The sequence below is a fragment of the Procambarus clarkii genome, chromosome 14 (assembly GCF_040958095.1).
Source record: "Procambarus clarkii isolate CNS0578487 chromosome 14, FALCON_Pclarkii_2.0, whole genome shotgun sequence".
NCBI classification, from domain to species: domain Eukaryota; kingdom Metazoa; phylum Arthropoda; class Malacostraca; order Decapoda; family Cambaridae; genus Procambarus; species Procambarus clarkii.
In genome coordinates this window covers 34807482-34825509 of record NC_091163.1, presented here as the reverse complement: position 1 = coordinate 34825509, position 18028 = coordinate 34807482, and the positions used below count along the sequence as shown (strand labels likewise).

General features: G+C 48.1%; 2 protein-coding genes across 2 annotated transcripts in view; one reads left to right on the top strand and one right to left on the bottom strand.

Moving 5' to 3' along the window:
• LOC138349526 (uncharacterized) overlaps positions 1–8652 on the top strand; it is a 226976-nt gene extending 218324 nt beyond the window's left edge. Inside the window, exon 5 of the mRNA XM_069324455.1 lies at positions 8570–8652. Coding sequence (XP_069180556.1) covers positions 8570–8594 — 25 coding nt within the window. The 3' untranslated portion in view covers positions 8595–8652. The remainder of the gene's footprint in view (positions 1–8569) is intronic.
• A 1624-nt stretch (positions 8653–10276) lies between these two features.
• LOC138364786 (uncharacterized) lies at positions 10277–10657 on the bottom strand. Its single transcript, XM_069324760.1, has one exon. The coding sequence runs from the start codon at positions 10655–10657 to the stop codon at positions 10277–10279; it is 381 nt and encodes a 126-aa protein (XP_069180861.1).
• Positions 10658–18028: the final 7371 nt, after the last annotated feature.

Here is an 18028-nt window from a genome sequence, read left to right as displayed (position 1 = left end):
TGGAAATTTGTCTAAGCTTTGAATCATGTTTGTGCATGTTGAACTCATAGGGGCTGCTCACACTCAGGGGAAACTTGGTTATTTTGATCAATTGTGTGTACAGTATGTTGTGACAAGAGGTGACTTTGATGTTAATTTTTATGGAACTTTACTTTCTACAATGTTTTTTTAGAAGTTTCATTAAATTTGACATTAAATGGGTTATGATTTTCTTGAACATTATAATTTTAAAGTTTTGAAAACCTGAACATGGAACGGTTTATGGTGACTAAATTAACATTAAGAAATTCTGCATAAAACAATTAATGACTGCTAATGTTACCAACAATGTATGATAGGTAGTGACCAATTGTCATACTATACTTGTATAAGTTGCCTTTAATGTGCATTTTATCTCTACGCATAATTATAGTTTATAAACGGCACTTTGAAATAAGGCGGAGAATGAACAGATTGGTGACCTATGCTGTATTTGTCCTGATGCAATATGCCTCCCAGTAAATTAGTTTGTGAAGGGTGTTAATTGCTGCCGCTGGCACTGCTGACTTACGTATATTGCTTCCTATTTCAGAATGTTTGCCCCAAAGTGTGCAGCTTGTGGAAAGAGCATAACCCCAGTCGAGGTAGGCGGGAGAAGCTTTGGCTGGCCTAGGGTGCAGTTGCCACCGCAGTCTTGATATCCACTTTCCCGAATCATCTGCATTTATGAAGTCAAAACTTGCATAGCTGGTGCTTTACATCATGGCGGACAAAACATGCTTAATCCCTTAACTGCGCCAGCAACAAAATCGTTCCGAGAGTTATTTTTTTTTTTTAAGTAGGGTATATTTTAATGTTTTTAATGTTTTCATCACTCTTTGTGTTTTGAAATGAAAATAGTTGAGTTTGGAAATATTTTGACATTAACTTTACCTGAACATTTATAAAAACAACAAAAATATGTCCTTAACAATTGCACTATGAAATTTATCCCAAAAACAGGTGCGCAGTGCAGGGGTTAAGTAACGTTTAATGAATAATGATGCATCGTTGATTCAACATTGTTTACCCAGATTTGCCTGACAGGATAAAAAAAAGATGATTATTTGATGTCACACGCCTCTTAATGCAAGAGTGTAAAATGCGTTGATTGCGGGAAAGTGGATCTCCGGAAACTGCCCTTTAGGTTTTGGTTCACAATATACTCCTTGCTTGTTTGTATTTACATGGCATAGAATTAAAATGTATTGTAGCCATTCTCTCTCTTAGTTCATCTGTAGACCTTTCTAAAAACTGTTGCATGTCCTTATTTCAAGCCATTTTTCTCCTGCTTAAATCTTTTCTCAATATACCTTCTGTATTTTGGGAAACCAGGATTGTGTGGTATTCGGAGCCTTGAAATAATGTATGTGAGTGCTTATTTATAATATATAATACTATATATATAATATGGGGTACAAAGATGATTATCATAAGTTGTTGAGTTCCTCCAGCTCCTCAGATGGCGGGCAGGAACCCTGATTTCAGTGTGCATTTCCCCTCTGTATCGCCACGCTGAGGCGCTGGGAAAGGAAGCTGGCAGCTCTAGGGGTCTCTTGATATACTAGATATACTGCATAAGGGTACCACCTCTGGTTATAATTGGGGACACATCATCTCAAAGGAAGAGAATATGTGGCACCCAGTGGGGGAGTCTTGTTAAGCTCCCATATAGGCCCTGGTATATTGTCTTCTACCCCCCTCCCTCCCCCCCTCCCCCTCATCAGTTTCTGGGGATGAGATTCCTGTGGCTTCCTGAAGCTATATGTTGAGATGGTTACCATCTACTAGGTCACATCTACTAGGTCACATCAGATGTAGAGTTCTAAAGACCTACTGGGGGACCATAGCCAGAATTCGGCTCCCTCACAGAGGCGCAGGGAGCAGTGACATATTTTACCCATCTCAGTGGTGAAGGCAACCAGAAAGTCAACGAGTCAAAATAAACTGCTGCTGGATTGAAAAAAGACCCAAGCCTCGGAACAGGGTGAAAGAACTCCCCCAACTATATGAACAAATGATAAAACACTCTCAGAACTAGTGGGGGCTCGTCTGCTCCACCTCTCCCACTCGTCTGGGAGAGGGTGGGAGGTAACAGGTCTGCCGGGGCCTGAGCTCCCAGCTCAAGGGCTGGTGCAGCAGTTACCGAGTCACTGCTCTTTTGTACTGGCTCTGGTGTTCTGTTATTCAGCTAAGTGGTGTGACGTTTGCCCTTGGTGGCTTTCTTTACACTGCGGTGTAGCAGGAGCAGGTTTCCAGTGTGTCATTGGAGCTGCATGTGTTCAAGGTTTTATACCCTGGGTGCTCCCTAGTGCTGCCCCTGCACTGACAGAGTTCTCTTCTTGGGTGTGTTTGGGGTTGCTCCCTTAGAAATCCTCTGTTTGAGGTGGCCCTCACCTTGGGTGAGTCAGGGGGTTCTTGGCCCCACTGTTTTTTCTCCTGTTGGGAGTGATATTGCTAACAGAGTGCATAGGGCGAGGGGGGGGGGGTACGTGCCGAGGTTGGCCTTCGCAACCATGTGCACCAGGCTATGTCTGCTTACTTTTGGGTCCAGTGTAGCTATTCCAGTACTTGGCTGTCATGCTTAGTTTACCCATTAGGGCCTGGAAATCCTCTGTGGGTTTGGTGGTCCCATGGATATTCCCTCCCGAGGCTGCTTTCGCTTCATGTGAGTTCGAGAGTTTCCCTTGTCTGTGCCACAGGGCAATGACCATTCTTTCTCCCTCTGCCATGCTGCCTGTTGGGTTAATGATGCCTTTGACCCCCAAGTCCTGTGAAGGTTTTTCTACACATGTGGCTCTTCATTTTGATCCTGATGAGGTGAGGTCTCTCAGGCAGCAACAGGTTTGCACGTCCATTTTGCTAGGTTGCTGTACTGTAGGTTGTTTGCCCGATTGTATGCCCTGGAGCTGCCCCATTTGGTGTTTAGGGACTTGGAATTGGAGGTGTTGGTGAATTCCATTGGCTCTGTCTGCACCACCTTTTCCTTCCCCTTTAGGCAAGGTTTGCCCTTCCTCAGATCCTTCCCCTCTTCTTCCGACCCAAAAGCATGGGAGGGTTTCTGGGTCAGGGCAGGGTTTAGCTCTGGATGTAGCTTGATCAGTTCTGAGAGTTGCTCCTTCTGAATCGAGCGCAGAGGCAGTTGGGCCGTCAGGTCTTGCGGAGGCTTCTTGGTCTATATCTTAGCCAGCTCCACCTTCTTTTGAGGCCTCTCCCTTGGACTCTGCTTTTTGCCCCAGGCAGTGGGCATGGATGCCAGCTCGGTTCTGGGATCCTCTCCTGTGGGTTCTAGGGCTTGGGGGGGGGGGGAGTCGAATATGGGCCCCTAGGTTCTGTTTGACTCTACATTGTTCCTTGTTGTGTTCGAGGAGGAGGGTCTCCTTTTGCAGTGGCAGGGGGTATTCATGTCTCCTTCCCTGTATGAATATAATTTGGTACAGATTTTCTCAGGGTTCATTTCTGGTGGCTTTGGGCCTGTTGAGATCATCCTTCTGGAGGTCCCTCCGGTGATGGCTCGTGAGGCACTGTTTATGTACCTCCTGTGAGGCCCAGATTGCCCTTCATTGATGGACCTTGCCTCTTTTGTGTTTGGATCTTCTTCTCATTATTAGATGCATTACAAGGTTCCAGAGTTTTCCTGGCTGGCAGACAATCCTTTATTCTCACTTGATACTTGGTGCAGCTTATGTCGGACCTGCACGCTTGAGTGGCATGAGGTGTTGATCGTGTTACAGGTGTTTTTGAGGGGCTCTTCTTTTGCACCCCTCAATGACTGCCTATTTGTTCCTGTTCTTTCTCAGAACACGGGTCTCGTGCAGCTCCATGCTCAGGTTCCTTTGTTGTTGGGGGAAACTTGTGGTAGATGACCTTCGAATGGAAATGTAAACGGGCCCATTTACATTTCGGTTCTGTCAAGCATTTCCTGAGTCTACTGGACTTTCATTCTGACTGGGTCTAGAAGACGTTGAAGCACTGGATAAGCTGCATATGGGAGTCTTGGCCTCTGCTGTGGCTGCTTCGGCTCGGCTTCCCGAGCTGTATGCTCCCGGGATGCGGCAGCCGCATTCTTCTCCACCCAACTCGTGTGTTGGCAGGCTGTGTTGGCCTAATTCTTCAATTTGGTATGGGCTTTGGCTCTCCTGTTCACCCCCAGTTTTCTTCTCTTCTTTTTCCTGAGTATGTGGTGGCACAGTTCCTCTTGTCAGCAGCTGCTGCTTATTGGCCAATTTAGACCTCTGTTCTCTAGGTTCTTGTTCTTGTTAATGGAGTTGGTTAGGTAGAGCTGGTTTTTTTCTGCTGTAGGTCAATGAAGGCCATCTCTAGAGCCAGATGCTGGGTCACAAGCGCTTCCTTCAGCAGGTCCTTCTCAGTCAGGTGGATGCAGTGCTCGCTCTGCCTGGAGGTATTGGCTGCTTGTGGTTCACACCAGCCTTTTTGCGGTTTGCCCCTTTGATGAGGTGTTGGGGGCTGGGGATGGAAAGGCAGCTCACCTCACCCCGGTTTTGCTGACTGCTGGTCCCACAATCCATGAGCCTTTAGAGTCGTTTCTCTAAGCCTGCAGTGAAGTTGGTCAGCTCCTCCCTTTTCTCGGGGTTTGGAGCTTTCTGGGCAGGCCTCCTTTTTCTCTCCTCGCCTCTGCAGGATCAGAGTTGGGGCGGCTTCTGGCATGATCGAAATGACTGCATCACTACAGTGAGTTTTCCTCTCTTCCTGGTCCTGAAATGGGATGTGCCAGACCTCCAGTTCATCCTTGACCTTTTGCGGTTGAACTGGTTAGGCAAATGTTGGGGGTTGCCACTTGTTTTGGTTGACCAATCTGCCCCAGATCCATCTCATTCTCAAGGTGAACGTTTAGACGATCTCCCTGGACTTCCAAAACATGTATTGAAACATCCTTATACATCCAACGTTCATGGTTTAGCTATGTTTTTGTCATGGGCCAGCAGGCTTATCGCTTTCAGTTTCTCCTCTTTAGGCTGATTCTGGCTGTGTGTGTGTGTTCACTCGTTTAGCTTGTGTCGTCGTGTCTCGTCTTCATTTGTTGGGGTAAACTGGCTGAAGTCCCAGTTACTTTCATCCAGATTTGGACTTGGCAGGGCCTCATGCTTCACCTTCCCTTCCTCCCTTGATCATGCCTACAGCACCACCGTCTGTTGGTGTTAAGTTGGTCCCGGAAGGTTGCTGAATGGTTGTGGCGGGAGCCTGAACTTAGCCTGCATAATCGATTCTCTGTGCAAGGTGTGGCTTTGGCAGCTGTTCTGGTACCTCAGGGGCAGCGCCTTTTGCCACTGCCACAATTCCTGGGTGCGAGCTCCATTCGCCTTGCACTGGCTGCTGTGTCAACGGCATCCTCTTCGGGCTTTTCAGGGTTCATTTTCCTGGCACCTTCCTCCACCCCTCACTTGACATCTTTATGGATGCCTTGACTCTGGGTTGGGGCTTTGTGACCAGCATCTGCCAAGCCAGCAAAGGTTGTTGGATTCCTCTCTTTCATCAGGTGCACAGTATGGTGTGGAAGTTTGTGGCCATGGGGCATGTGCTAAGGAAGATTCAGAATCCACAGGCTTCATGTGCTGGTTCCATTTAGACTATTTCCCCATGGTCATTGTTTCAACGGGGGGGGGGGGGGGGTGTCTTTGATTAATGTATTTTTGGAGCTGGATGCCTCGAGCAGTTCATTTGCTAGGTTCTCTGGGTTTGGTTCTGTTCATGTGCAGGTGTGGTAACACCTGTGAACATCTTCGAGAGAAAACTAGATAGTTTTCTTCAAGGAGTGTCAGACCAATTGGGCTGTAGTGGATATGTGGGCCTGCAGGCCGCTCCAAGCAACAACCTGGTGGACCAAGTTCTCACAAGTCAAGCCTTGAGCCAGGCTTGGAGTAGAAGAACTCCCAGAACCCCATCAAGCAGGTATCAAGCAGGTAAGCATGAGTACCTGCTACTCTCACAGATGGTCTGTCCTAGTTCTGTCCCGTTTCCACAAAATGGACTGCCGAGGAGGCCTCCTTCCATTGGCTTTGCGAGAAGTACAGGCTCTCGGATGTGGACCTCTATGCATCGGCATGGAATTGGCACCTTCTTTTGGCCTCATTTCCATTTTTTATGTTTTAGATCTTCACTTGTATATAGTAACTAATGGTGTTTCTCATTCTTTATATGTGGTAGCATTACAGTGCAAAATGTTGCCATTTTTATTCTCATTGGATATCTCTAGTTCTCGTATTATATTTTCATACGGAGGATTTTGACAGATTGTGTTTCTCGAGCTGAGTGGGACAGTTTTCAGATTTAATTAGGTATAGAATGATAGCCATGTATGTTGTATTGTGACACCTTGGGACTGAGACAACTCAAGGAACTCATTCTGAAAACCCAGATATTCCTCTCTAAATTATATGTAAAAATCATATTGCCATATGCATGGGTTTTTACACACGTTCCTGTAAAGGAGAAAATGACTTTGGGTTTATAAGACATATTTTATTCAAACAAAAACTTTGTTGATGTCTATGTGCATGTTCATAAATCATTTGACGTATAGTATTTGGTTTTTCATTGTTTGAGACAAAAACCTTTTAGTTTTATTCCATTCCTCATGAGCCACCTACTAAACTTCGTCAGGATGCAACCCCCAACATTTGCCTAATTTCTGGGTACCTCTTTACTGGACAGAGATGTTGGCTATAAGGAAATAGGCCCAAATGTCTTGTCATACCCAGGAATCAAACCAGGGACCATACTGTTGTAAACCAATTACACTGACAGTCCTGATTTGTTCTTGCCTTCTTGAGAAGTATACCACATTCCTTCAGTTAGCATAAAGCCTCATCTAGAACCAACCCAACCCAACCCCAACCTAAACCTAACTTAAACCCAACCCAAACCCAACCCAAACCCAACCCAAACCCAACCCAATCCAACCTGACACAAACAATAGGACAAATGAAGATAACGCACCTTCGTATCATACTGTCGTATATTTGAGTAACACTTGGAACTCTTTTAGTATTGTGGGTATGAAATGCAATATTTTTTGGCATATAAGTTGCACCTCCACAAAAGACTCGCCTTATTTTGCAATGATACTTTGTGACAAATACTTTTTAGTACGTTTTATCATACTAGCAACGGCACTCCAGCACATACTGGCTCCCTTTTGGCCCTGGTAGACACAGGTTAATTTGTTTATAAATATTGTTTTGCTAAGTTTATGTCCTATGTGAGGAAAATGTGGAAGAAGACAAGGGTGTATTATGCTACAGTTCTCTTTTAAAAAGTTAAATTTATCTTTTAATTAGATACATAATGGAATTATTTATAAAACAGAATCCATAATACTACAGGTATATGAAATCTGATGCATGTCCTACATTGCAGTAAACTTTTGAAACAAAAAAAAAGAGTCACAGTAAATTGTAATAAGAATTAAGAAGAGAATGGACGCTCATATGATAGGTTGTTGTGACCTTAAACAAACACTTGATCATAAACATGTCACCAAGCTGTCAGGCACCAAGCTGTCAGGCACCCAGCTGTCAGGCACCCAGCTGTCAGGCACCAAGCTGTCAGGCACCCAGCTGTCAGGCACCCAGCTGTCAGACACCCAGCTGTCAGGCACCCAGCTGTCAGGCACCAAGCTGTCAGGCACCCAGCTGTCAGGCACCCAGCTGTCAGGCACCGAGGCGTCTGACAGCTGGGTGAACAGCGCTTCGGATTCGTAGTCCTGAGGTTCCGGGTTCGATTCCCGATGGAGGTCGAAACAAATGGGCAAAATGTTTCTTTCACTCTGATGCCCCTGTTACCTAGCAGTAAATAGGTCCCTGGGAGTTAGTCAGCTACTACGGGCTGCTTCCTGGGGGGGGGTGTGAAACAAAAGGGAGGCCTGGTCGAGGACCGGGCCACGGGGACGCTAAGCCCCGAAATCATCTGAAGATAAGCTCAAGATACGATGGGGGGTGAAGCAGGAAGCTAGAGTAGGAGTGCTTCCTGTAATTTAATACCTAATAATCATCATTTTACTCCCCCCCTCCAACCCCTCCCCCCACCCCCCCACCCCCTCCCTTGCCTTACCACTTGGGGTGGAGGGTAGAGTAACCGTCTCGCCTCATGCAGGTCGACGTTCAATCCTTGACCATCCAATTGGTTGGGCACCATTCCTTGGTGCCCAACCACTTGGGCACTTATCCTGACCCCATTCCCAGTGCTATATAGTCATAACGGCTTGGCACCTTCCCCTGATAAGTCCTCCCCTCCTTCCCTTCCCCTCCCACAAGTTATGGCAAATATGAAACACTTTCACCAGTTAAAATATTTGTGAAAGTGTTATTGGATAGAAAGCCTCAGTGTTGTACAGCCCTTGTACACTTTATCATTGAATAGTTTCTTATTCAATGACAAAAGACAAACTAAGACTACATACTGAGACTCTTGTCTTCTGTACCAAATGTAGAAAAGGTCATTTAGAGGAAAATCAAGTGATTAAAATGTATTTAATCTTTAATACAGTCATGGACAGTATTCACCAAACTGATATATTTGTTTTTACTTGCAGGGCACAGGGGAGACTGTACGAGTAGTCTCCATGGATAAGGACTTCCATGTGGACTGCTATGTGTGTGAGGTAGGTTCTTCAAGTATTGTTTTCTGTGTTGGGAGGTGGAGGGGGGGGGGGAAGGGGGGTGTTTGCGTGTGTATTTACTATTTGTATCTGTAGAATCGAGCTATTAGCTCTTGGACTCTGCCTTTCTAACCAATTTATTTTTCCTCTATTATGACTACTACATATATTTCTCTTACATAAGTGCACACACACATGTTTGTTGATGATGCTAAGATAATAGGGAAGATAAGAAACTGAACATACACCCCACACAACCTATAAATTATGTGAAAAATCTTTAAAGAATTATAATAAAGAAAGAGATCTAGGGGTGGTTCTAGACAAAACAAGTGTAGTTACAGGATGAGAGCTACGCTCGTGGTGTCCCGTCTTCCCAGCACTCTTTGTCATATAACGCTTTGAAACTACTGACGGTCTTGGCCTCCACCACCTTCTCACCTAACTTGTTCCAACCGTCTACCACTCTGTTTGCGAAAGTGAATTTTCTTATATTTCTTCGGCATCTGTGTTTAGCTAGTTTATATCTATGACCTCTTGTTCTTAAAGTTCCAGGTCTCAGGAAATCTTGCCTATCAATTTTATTAATTCCTGTTACTATTTTGTATGTAGTAATCATATCATCACTTTTTCTTCTGTCTTCTAATTTTGGCATATTTAATGCCTCTAACCTCTCCTTGTATTTCTTGCCCTTCAGTTCTGGGATCCATTTAGTAGCATGTCTTTGCACCTTTTCCAGTTTGTTTATGTGCTTCTTAAGATATGGGCACCACACAACCGCTGCATATTCTAGCTTTGACCTAACAAAGTCGTGAACAATTTCTTTAATATTTCGCCATCCATGTATTTAAAAGAGTAAAAGCAATTCAGAATTTAGAAAGCATAGCATAGGCTCCTCTCACAACGTTCTTTATGTGGTCCTGAGGTGAAAGTTTTCTATCTAGAACCACCTCTAGATCTCTTTCTTTATCAGAATTCTTTAGAGATTTCTCACATAATTTATAGGTTGTGTGGGGTCTATGTTCTCCTATTCCACATTCCATAACATGGCATTTATTCACATTGAATTCCATTTGTCAAGTGGTGCTCCATATACAGTACTTATTTTGTCCAGGTCTTCTTGAAGGGCATGGCAATCATCTAAGTTTCTTATCCTTCCTATTATCTTAGCATCATCAGCAAACATGTTCATATAATTCTGTATACCAACTGGTAGATCATTTATGTAGACAATAAACATCACTGGAGCAAGAACTGAACCCTGTGGTACTCCACTTGTGACATCTCTCCAGTCTGATACATTGCCTCTGATCACTGCCCTCATTTTTCTATCAGTCAGAAAATCTTTCATCCATGTTAGAAGCTTACCTGTCACCCTTCCAATATTTTCCAGTTTCCAGAACAACCTCTTATGTGGAACTCTGTCGAAAGCCTTTCTTAGGTCCAAATAGATGCAGTCAACCCTACCATCTTTCTCCTGTAAAATCTCTGTGGCTCGATCATAGAAATTCAGTAAATTCGATACACAGGATCTTCCAGATTGAAAACCATACTGTCTGTCTGATATTATATCATTTCTCTCCAGGTGTTCTACCCATTTAGTTGTTATTATTTTTGCCAATATTTTGACTATTACACTTGTCAATGATACAGGTCTATAATTGAGGGGTCTTCCCTGCTGCCACTTTTGTAGATTGGAACTATGTTAACCTTTTTCCACATGTCTGCTACAACTCTTGTACACAAGGATGTCTGAAAAATCAGCTGAAGTGGAAAGCTGAGCTCAGGTGCACATTCTCTCAGAACCCATGGTGAAACTCCATCTGGGCCAACTGCTTTGACCTTCCTTAGCTCCAGGAGCATTTGTTTCACTTCGTCTCTAGACACCTCTATGTGCTGCTCTATGGTGTTCTCTGGAATTCTTATTGTGTCTGGATCTCTGAAGATCTCATTTTGTACAAACATACTTTGGAACTTTTCATTTAATGTTTCACACGTTTCCTTTTCATTTTCCATGTACATGTCCCAATTTTCAATCTCTGAATGTTATCCTTTACCTGCAGCTTGCTTTTAATGAATTTACAGAAAAGGCCTGGATCTGATGTACATTTGTCTGCTATACCGTTCTCAAAGTTCCTTTCTGCCTCTCTCCTTACTGACATGTAGTTGTTTCTCGCATCTTTGTATCGCTGGTATGTTTGGGGGTTTGGCCTCTTCCTATAATGATTCCATGCTTGTGTCTTTTGATCTCTGGCCCTCTCGCAATTTCTGTTGAACCAACCCTGTTTCCTAGGTCTGCATCTCTGTTTTGGTATGAATGTTTGTGTGCCTTCATCGTATATTTCGCAAAATTTGGCATACATCTCATTTACTTCCTTGCCTAGCAACAAGTCTGTCCGATTATACCCATGAAAAAAATTTCTTAGTTCCCCATAGTGTCCTCTCTTGAAATAGAGTTTAACAACTGTTTCGCCTCAAAACTCAGTCATGAGGCACTGCTTCTGACATGTTTCAATCTTCATTCATAAGGAACTACTTTCTACAGGCTTCATGCTTCAGTCATAGGGCGCTGTTTCCGACACGCCTCAAGCTTCATTATTGAGGCGCTGCTTCAGATACGCCTCAAGCTTCTGTCATGTGGCGCTGCTTCCGACACGCCTCAACCTTCAGTCATGAGGCTCTGCTTCCGACACGCCTCAAGCTTCAGTCATGAGGCGTTTCTTCCGACACGCCTCAAGCTTCAGTAATGAGGCGCTGCTTCCAAAACGCCTCAAGCTTCAGTCATGTGGCTCCGCTTCCAACTCGCCTCAATCTTCATTCATGAGGCGCTGCTTCCGACACGCCTCAATCTTCAGTCTTGAGGCGCTGCTTCCTCCATGCCTCAAGCTTCAGTCATGAGGCACTGCTTTCGACACGCCTCAAGCTTCAGTAATGAGGCACTGCTTCCGACACGTCTCAAGCTTCAGTCATGGGGCGTTGCTTTGGACACGCCTCAAACTTCCGTCATGAGGCGCTGCTTCCGAAACGCCTCAAGCTTCAGTCATGAAGCCCTCCTTCTGACACGCCTCAAGTTTCTATCATGAGGCGCTGCTTCCGAGACGTCTCAAGCTTCAGTCATGAGGCCCTGCTTCCGACACGTCTCAAGCTTCAGTCATGAGGTGCTGATTCCTCAATGCCTCAAGCTTCAATCATGAGGCGCTGCTTCCGACACGCCTGAAGTTTCAGTCATGAGGCGCTGCTTCCTTCATACCTCAAGCTTCAGTCATGAGGCACTGCTTTCGACACGCCTCAAGCGTCAGTCATGAGGCACTGCTTCCGACACGTCTCAAGCTTCAGTCATGAGGTGCAGATTCCTCAATGCCTCAAGCTTCAATCATGAGGCGCTGCTTCCGACACGCCTGAAGTTTCAGTCATGAGGCGCTGCTTCCTTCATGCCACAAGCTTCAGTCATGAGGCGCTGTCTCCTCGATGCCTCGAGCTTCGGTCATGAGGCGCTGCTATTGACACGCCTCAAGCTTCAGTCATGAGGCTCTGCTTTTTACACGCATCAAGCTTCAGTCATGAGGCGCTGCTTCCGACAGGCCTCAAGCTTCAGTCATGAGGCGCTGCTTCCTATATGCCTCGAGCTTCAGTCAGGAGGCGATGCTTTTTTCACGCCTCAAGCTTCAGTCAAGATACGCTGCTTTCGACACTCCTCAAGTTTCAGTCTTGAGGCGCTTCTTCCGACACCCAAGTGTCAGTCATCAGGCCCTGCTTTCACTATGCCGCAAGATTTATTCATGAGGACGTGCTTCCGACAAGCGTGAAGCTTCAGTCATGAGGCGCTGCTTCCGACACGCTTCAATCTTCAGTCATGAGGCCCTGCTTCCACTACGCTTCAAGCTTCAGTCATGAGGCACTTCTTCAGACACGCCTCACGCTTTAGTCATGAGATCCTGCTTCCTACACGCCTCAAGCTTCAGTCATGGAGCGTTGCTTCCGACACGCCTGAAGCTACTGTCACGAGACGCTGCTTTCGACACGCGTTAAGCTTCAGTCATGAAGCCCTGCTTCCGACATGCCTCAAGTCTCTGTCATGAGGCGCTGCTTCCGACACGCCTCAAGCTTCAGTCATGTGGTGCTGCTTATGACACGACTCAAGCTTCAGTCATGAGGCGCTGCTTCCGACACGCCTCAATCTTCAGTCATGAGGCCCTGCTTCCGACACGCCTCAAGCTTCAGTCATGTGGTGATGCTTATGCCACGACTCAAGCTTCAGTTATGAGGGCGCTGCTTCTGACACGCCTCAATCTTCAGTCATGAGGCCCTGTTTCCGACACGCCTCAAGCTTCAGTCATGAGGCGCTGCTTTCGACACGCTTCAAGCTTCAGTCACGAGGCGCTGCTTCCGACACGCCTCAAGATTCACTCATGATTAACTGCTTTTTACACGCCTCAAGCTTCAGTCGTAAGGCGCTGCTTCCGGCACGCCTCAAGCTTCAGTAATGAGGCGCAGCTTCTGACACGCCTCAAGCTGCAGTCATGAGGCGCTGCTTCGGACACGCCTCAAGCTTCAGTCACGAGGCGCAGCTTCTGACACGCCTCAAGCTTCAGTGATGAGTCGCTGCTATCGACACGCCTCAAGCTTCAGTCATGAGGCGCTGCTTCCGACACGCCTCAAGCTTCAGTCATGAGGCCCTGCTTCCGCCACGCCTCAAGCTTCAGTCGTGAGGCGCTCCTTCCTCCATGCCTCAAGCTTCAGTCGTGAGCCGCTGCTTTCTCCTTCCCTCAAGCTTCCGTCATGATGAGCTGCTTCCTCCATGCCTCAGGCTTCAGGCGTGTGGCGCTGCTTCCGGTATTCCGCAAGCTTCAGTCGTGAGGTACTGCTTCCTCCATACCTCAAGCTTCAGTCGTGAGGCGATGCTCCATGCCTCAAGCTTCAGTCGTGACACGCTGCTTCCTCCAAGCCTTAGGATTCAGGCATGAGGCGCTGCTTCCGACACTTCTCAAGCTTCAGTCATGAGGTGCTGCTTCCTCCATGCCTCAAGCTTCATTCATGAGGTGCTGTTTCCGACATGCTTCAAGTTCAGTCATAGGGCGCTGCTTCCGACACGCCTCAAGCTTCACTCATGAGGCGATGCTTCCGGCACGTCTCAAGCTTCAGTCATGAGGCGCTGCTTTTTATACGCCTCAAGCTTCAGTCAAGATGCCCTTCTTTCGACACGCCTCAAGTTTCAGTCATGAGGCGCTTCTTTCGACATGCCTCAAGCGTCAGTCATGAGGACCTGCTTCCGACAAGAGTCAAGCTTCAGTCATGAGACGCTGCTTCCGACAAGCCTCAAGTCTCTGTCATGAGGCGCTGCTTCCGTCACGCCTCATGCTTCAGTCATGTGGCGCTAGTTCCGACACGCCTCAAGCGTCAGTCATGAGGCCCTGCTTCCTCCATGCCTCAAGCTTCAGCCATTAAGCGCTGCCTCCGACATGCCTCAAGCTTCAGTCATGAGGACGCTGCTTCCGACACGTCTCACGTTTTAGTCATGAGACCCTGCTTCCGACACGCCTCAAGCTTCAGTCATGCGGCGTTGCTTCCGACACGCCTCAAGCATCAGTCACGAGGCGCTGCTTCCGACACGCCTCAAGCATTAGTCATGAAGCTCTGCTTCTGACACGCCTCAAGTCTTTGTCACGAGGCGCTGCTTCCGACACGCCTCAAGCTTCAGTCATTAAGGCCTTGCTTCCGACACGCCTCAAGCGTCAGTAATAAGGCCCTGCTTCCTCCATGCCTCAAGCTTCAGCCATTAAGGGCTGCTTCCGACACGCCTCAAGCTTCAGTCACGAGGCGCTGCTTCTGACACGCCTCAAGCTTCAGTCATGAAGCCCTGCTTCTGACACGCCTCAAGTCTCTGTCATGAGGCGCTGCTTCCGACACGCCTCAAGCTTCAGTCATGAGGCGCTAATTCCAAAACGCCTAAAGCGTCAGTCATGAGGCCCTCCTTCCTCCATGCCTCAAGCATCAGTCATGAGGCGCTGCTTCCTACACGCCTCAAGCTTCAGTCATGAGGCTTTGTTTTCCAACACGCCTTAAGCTTAAATCATGAGGCGCTGCTTCCGACACGCCTCACGATTTAGTCATGGGGCGATGCTTATGCCACGCCTTAAGCTTCAGTCATGAGGCACTGCTTCCGATGCGCCTCAAGCTTCAGTCATGGGGCGCTGCTTATGCCACGCCTCAAGCTTCATTCATGAGGCGCTGCTTCCGACACGCCCCAAGCTTCAATCATGAGGCACTGCTTCCGACACGCCTCAAGCTTCAGTCATGAGGCCCTGCTTTCTCCAACCCTCAAGCTTCAGTTATGAGTCACTGTTTCCGACATGCTTCAGCCTTCAATCATGCGGCGCTGCTTCCGATACGCTTCAAGCTTCAGTCTTTGGGCACTGCTTCCGACATGTTTCAAGCTTCAGTCATGAGGAACTGCTTTCTACATGCTTCAAGCTTCGGTCATAGGGCGCTGCTTCCGACACGCCTCAAGCTTCATTCATGAGGCACTGCTTCCAACACGCCTCAAGCTTCAGTCATTAGGCGCTGCTTCCAACACGCCTCAAGCTTCAGTCATGAGGCGCTGCTATCGACATGCCTCAAGCTTCAGTCATGAGGCGCTGCTTTGTACACGCCTCAAGCTTCAGTCAAGATGCGCTGCTTTTCGACATGCCTCAAGTTTCAGTCATGAGGCGCAGCTTCTGACACGCCTCAAGCTACAGTCATGAGGCGCTGCTTCCGACACACCTCAAGCTTCCGTCACGAGGCGCCGCTTCTGACACGCCTCAAGCTTCAGTCATGAGGCGCTGCTACCGAAACGCCTCAAGCTTCAGTCATGAGGCCCTGCTTCCACCACGCCTCAAGCTTCAGTAATGAGGCATTACTTCCTCAATGACTCAAGCTTCAGCCATGCTGTACTGCTTCCTTTATGCCTCAAGCATTAGTCTTGAGTTGTTGCTTTCACTATGCCTCAAGCTTCAGTCATGAGGCGCTGTTTCCGACATTCTTCAAGCTTCATTCATGGGGCGCTGCTTCTGACACGCCTCAAGCTTCACTCATGAGGCGATGCTTCCGACACGCTTCAAGCTTCAGCCATGAGGCGCGGCTTCCGACACGCCTCAAGCTTCAATCATGAGGCGATGCTTCCGACACGCTCCAAGCTTCAGTCATGAGGCGCGGCTTTCGACACGCCTCAAGTTTCAGTCATGAGGCGCTGCTTCCGACACGCCTCAAGCTTCAGTCACGAGGGGCAGCGTCTGACACGCCTCAAGCTTCAGTCATGAGGCGCTGCTACCGACACGCCTCAAGCTTCAGTCATGAGGCGCTGCTTCCAACACGCCTCACGCTTTAGTCATGAGACCCTGCTTCCGACATGCCTCAAGCTTCATTAATGGGGCGCTGCTTCCGACACGCCTCACGCTTTAGTCATGAGACCCTGCTTCCGACACGCCTCAAGCTTCAATCATGAGGCCCTGCTTCCGACACGCCTCAAGTTTCAGTCATGAGACGTTGCATCCGACACGCCTCAAGCTTCAGTCATGAGGCGCTGCTTTCTCCAAACCTCAAGCATCAGTTATGAGTCACTGTTTCCGACATGCTTCAGCCTTCAGTCATAGGGCGCTGTTTCCGATACGCCTCAAGCTTCAGTCATGAGTCACTGCTTCCGACATGCTTCAAGCTTCAGTCAAAATGCGTTGCTTTCGACACGCCTCAAGTTTCAGTCATGCTGTGCTTCTTCCGACTCGCCTCAAGCTTCAGTCATAAGGCGCTGCTTCCAACACGCCTCAAGCTTCAGTCATGAGATGCTGATTTCTCAATGCTTCAAGCTTCAATCATGAGGCGCTGCTTCCGACACGCCTGAAGTTTCAGTCATGAGGCGCTGCTTCTTTCATGCCTCAAGCTTCAGTCATGAGGCGTTGTCTCCTCGATGCCTCGAGCTTCAGTTATGAGACACTACTTCCGACACACCTCAAGCTTCAGTCATAAGGCGGTGCTTCCTCCATGCCTCAAGCTTCACTCATGAGGCGCTGCTATCGACACGCCTCAAGCTTCAGTCATGATGCTCTGCTTTTTACACGCCTCAAGCTTCAGTCATGAGGCGCTGCTTCCGACAGGCCTCACGCTTCAGTCATGGGCAGCTGCTTCCGACACGCCTTACCCTTTAGTCATTAGGCGCTGCTTCCGACACGCCTCAAGCTTCAGTCAGGAGGCGCAGTTTCCGACACGCCTCAAGATTCTGTCATGAAGCACTGCTTCCTCCGTGCCTCAAGCTTCAGTCATGAGTCGCTGCTTCCTCCATGCCTCAAGCTTCAGTCATGAGGCGCTACTTCCGACGCGCCTCAAGCCTCAGCCATGAGTGGCTGCTTTCGACACGCCTCAAGCTTCAGTCATGAGGCCCTGCTTCCGACAGGCCTCACGCTTCAGTCATGAGGCGCGGCTTCCTATATGCCTCGAGCTTCAGTCATGGGCAGCTGCTTCCGACACGCCTCACCCATTAGTCATAAGGCGCTGCTTCCGACACGCCTCACCCTTATGTCATAAGGCGCTGCTTCCGGCACGCCTCAAGCTTCAGTCAGGAGGCGCAGTTTCGACACGCCTCAAGCTTCAGTCATGAGGCCCTGCTTCCACTATGCTTCAAGCTTCAGTCATGAGGCACTTCTTCCGACACGCCTCACGCTTTAGTCATGAGATCCTGCTTCCTACACGCCTCAAGCTTCAGTCATTGAGCGTTGCTTCCGACACGCCTCAAGCTACTGTCACGAGACGCTGCTTTCGACACGCGTTAAGCTTCAGTCATGAAGCCCTGCTTCCGACATGCCTCAAGTCTCTGTCATGAGGCGCTACTTCCGACACGCCTCAAGCTTCAGTCATGTGGTGCTGCTTATGGCACGACTCAAGCTTCAGTCATGAGGCGCTGCTTCCGACACGCCTCAATCTTCAGTCATGAGGCCCTGCTTCCGACATGCCTCAAGCTTCAGTCATGTGGTGCTGCTTATGCCACGACTCAAGCTTCAGTCATGAGGCGCTGCTTCCGACACGCCTCAATCTTCAGTCATGAGGGCCCTGCTTCCGACACGCTTCAAGCTTCAGTCTTGAGGCGCTGCTTTCGACACGCTTCAAGCTTCAGTCACGAGGCGCTGCTTCCGACACGCTTCAAGATTCACTCATGATTAACTGCTTTTTACACGCCTCAAGCTTCAGTTGTAAGGCGCTGCTTCCGACACGCCTCAAGCTTCAGTAATGAGGCGCAGCTTCTGACACGCCTCAAGCTGCAGTCATGAGGCGCTGCTTCGGACACGCCTCAAGCTTCAGTCACGAGGCGCAGCTTCTGACACGCCTCAAGCTTCTGTGATGAGGCGCTGCTATTTACACGCCTCA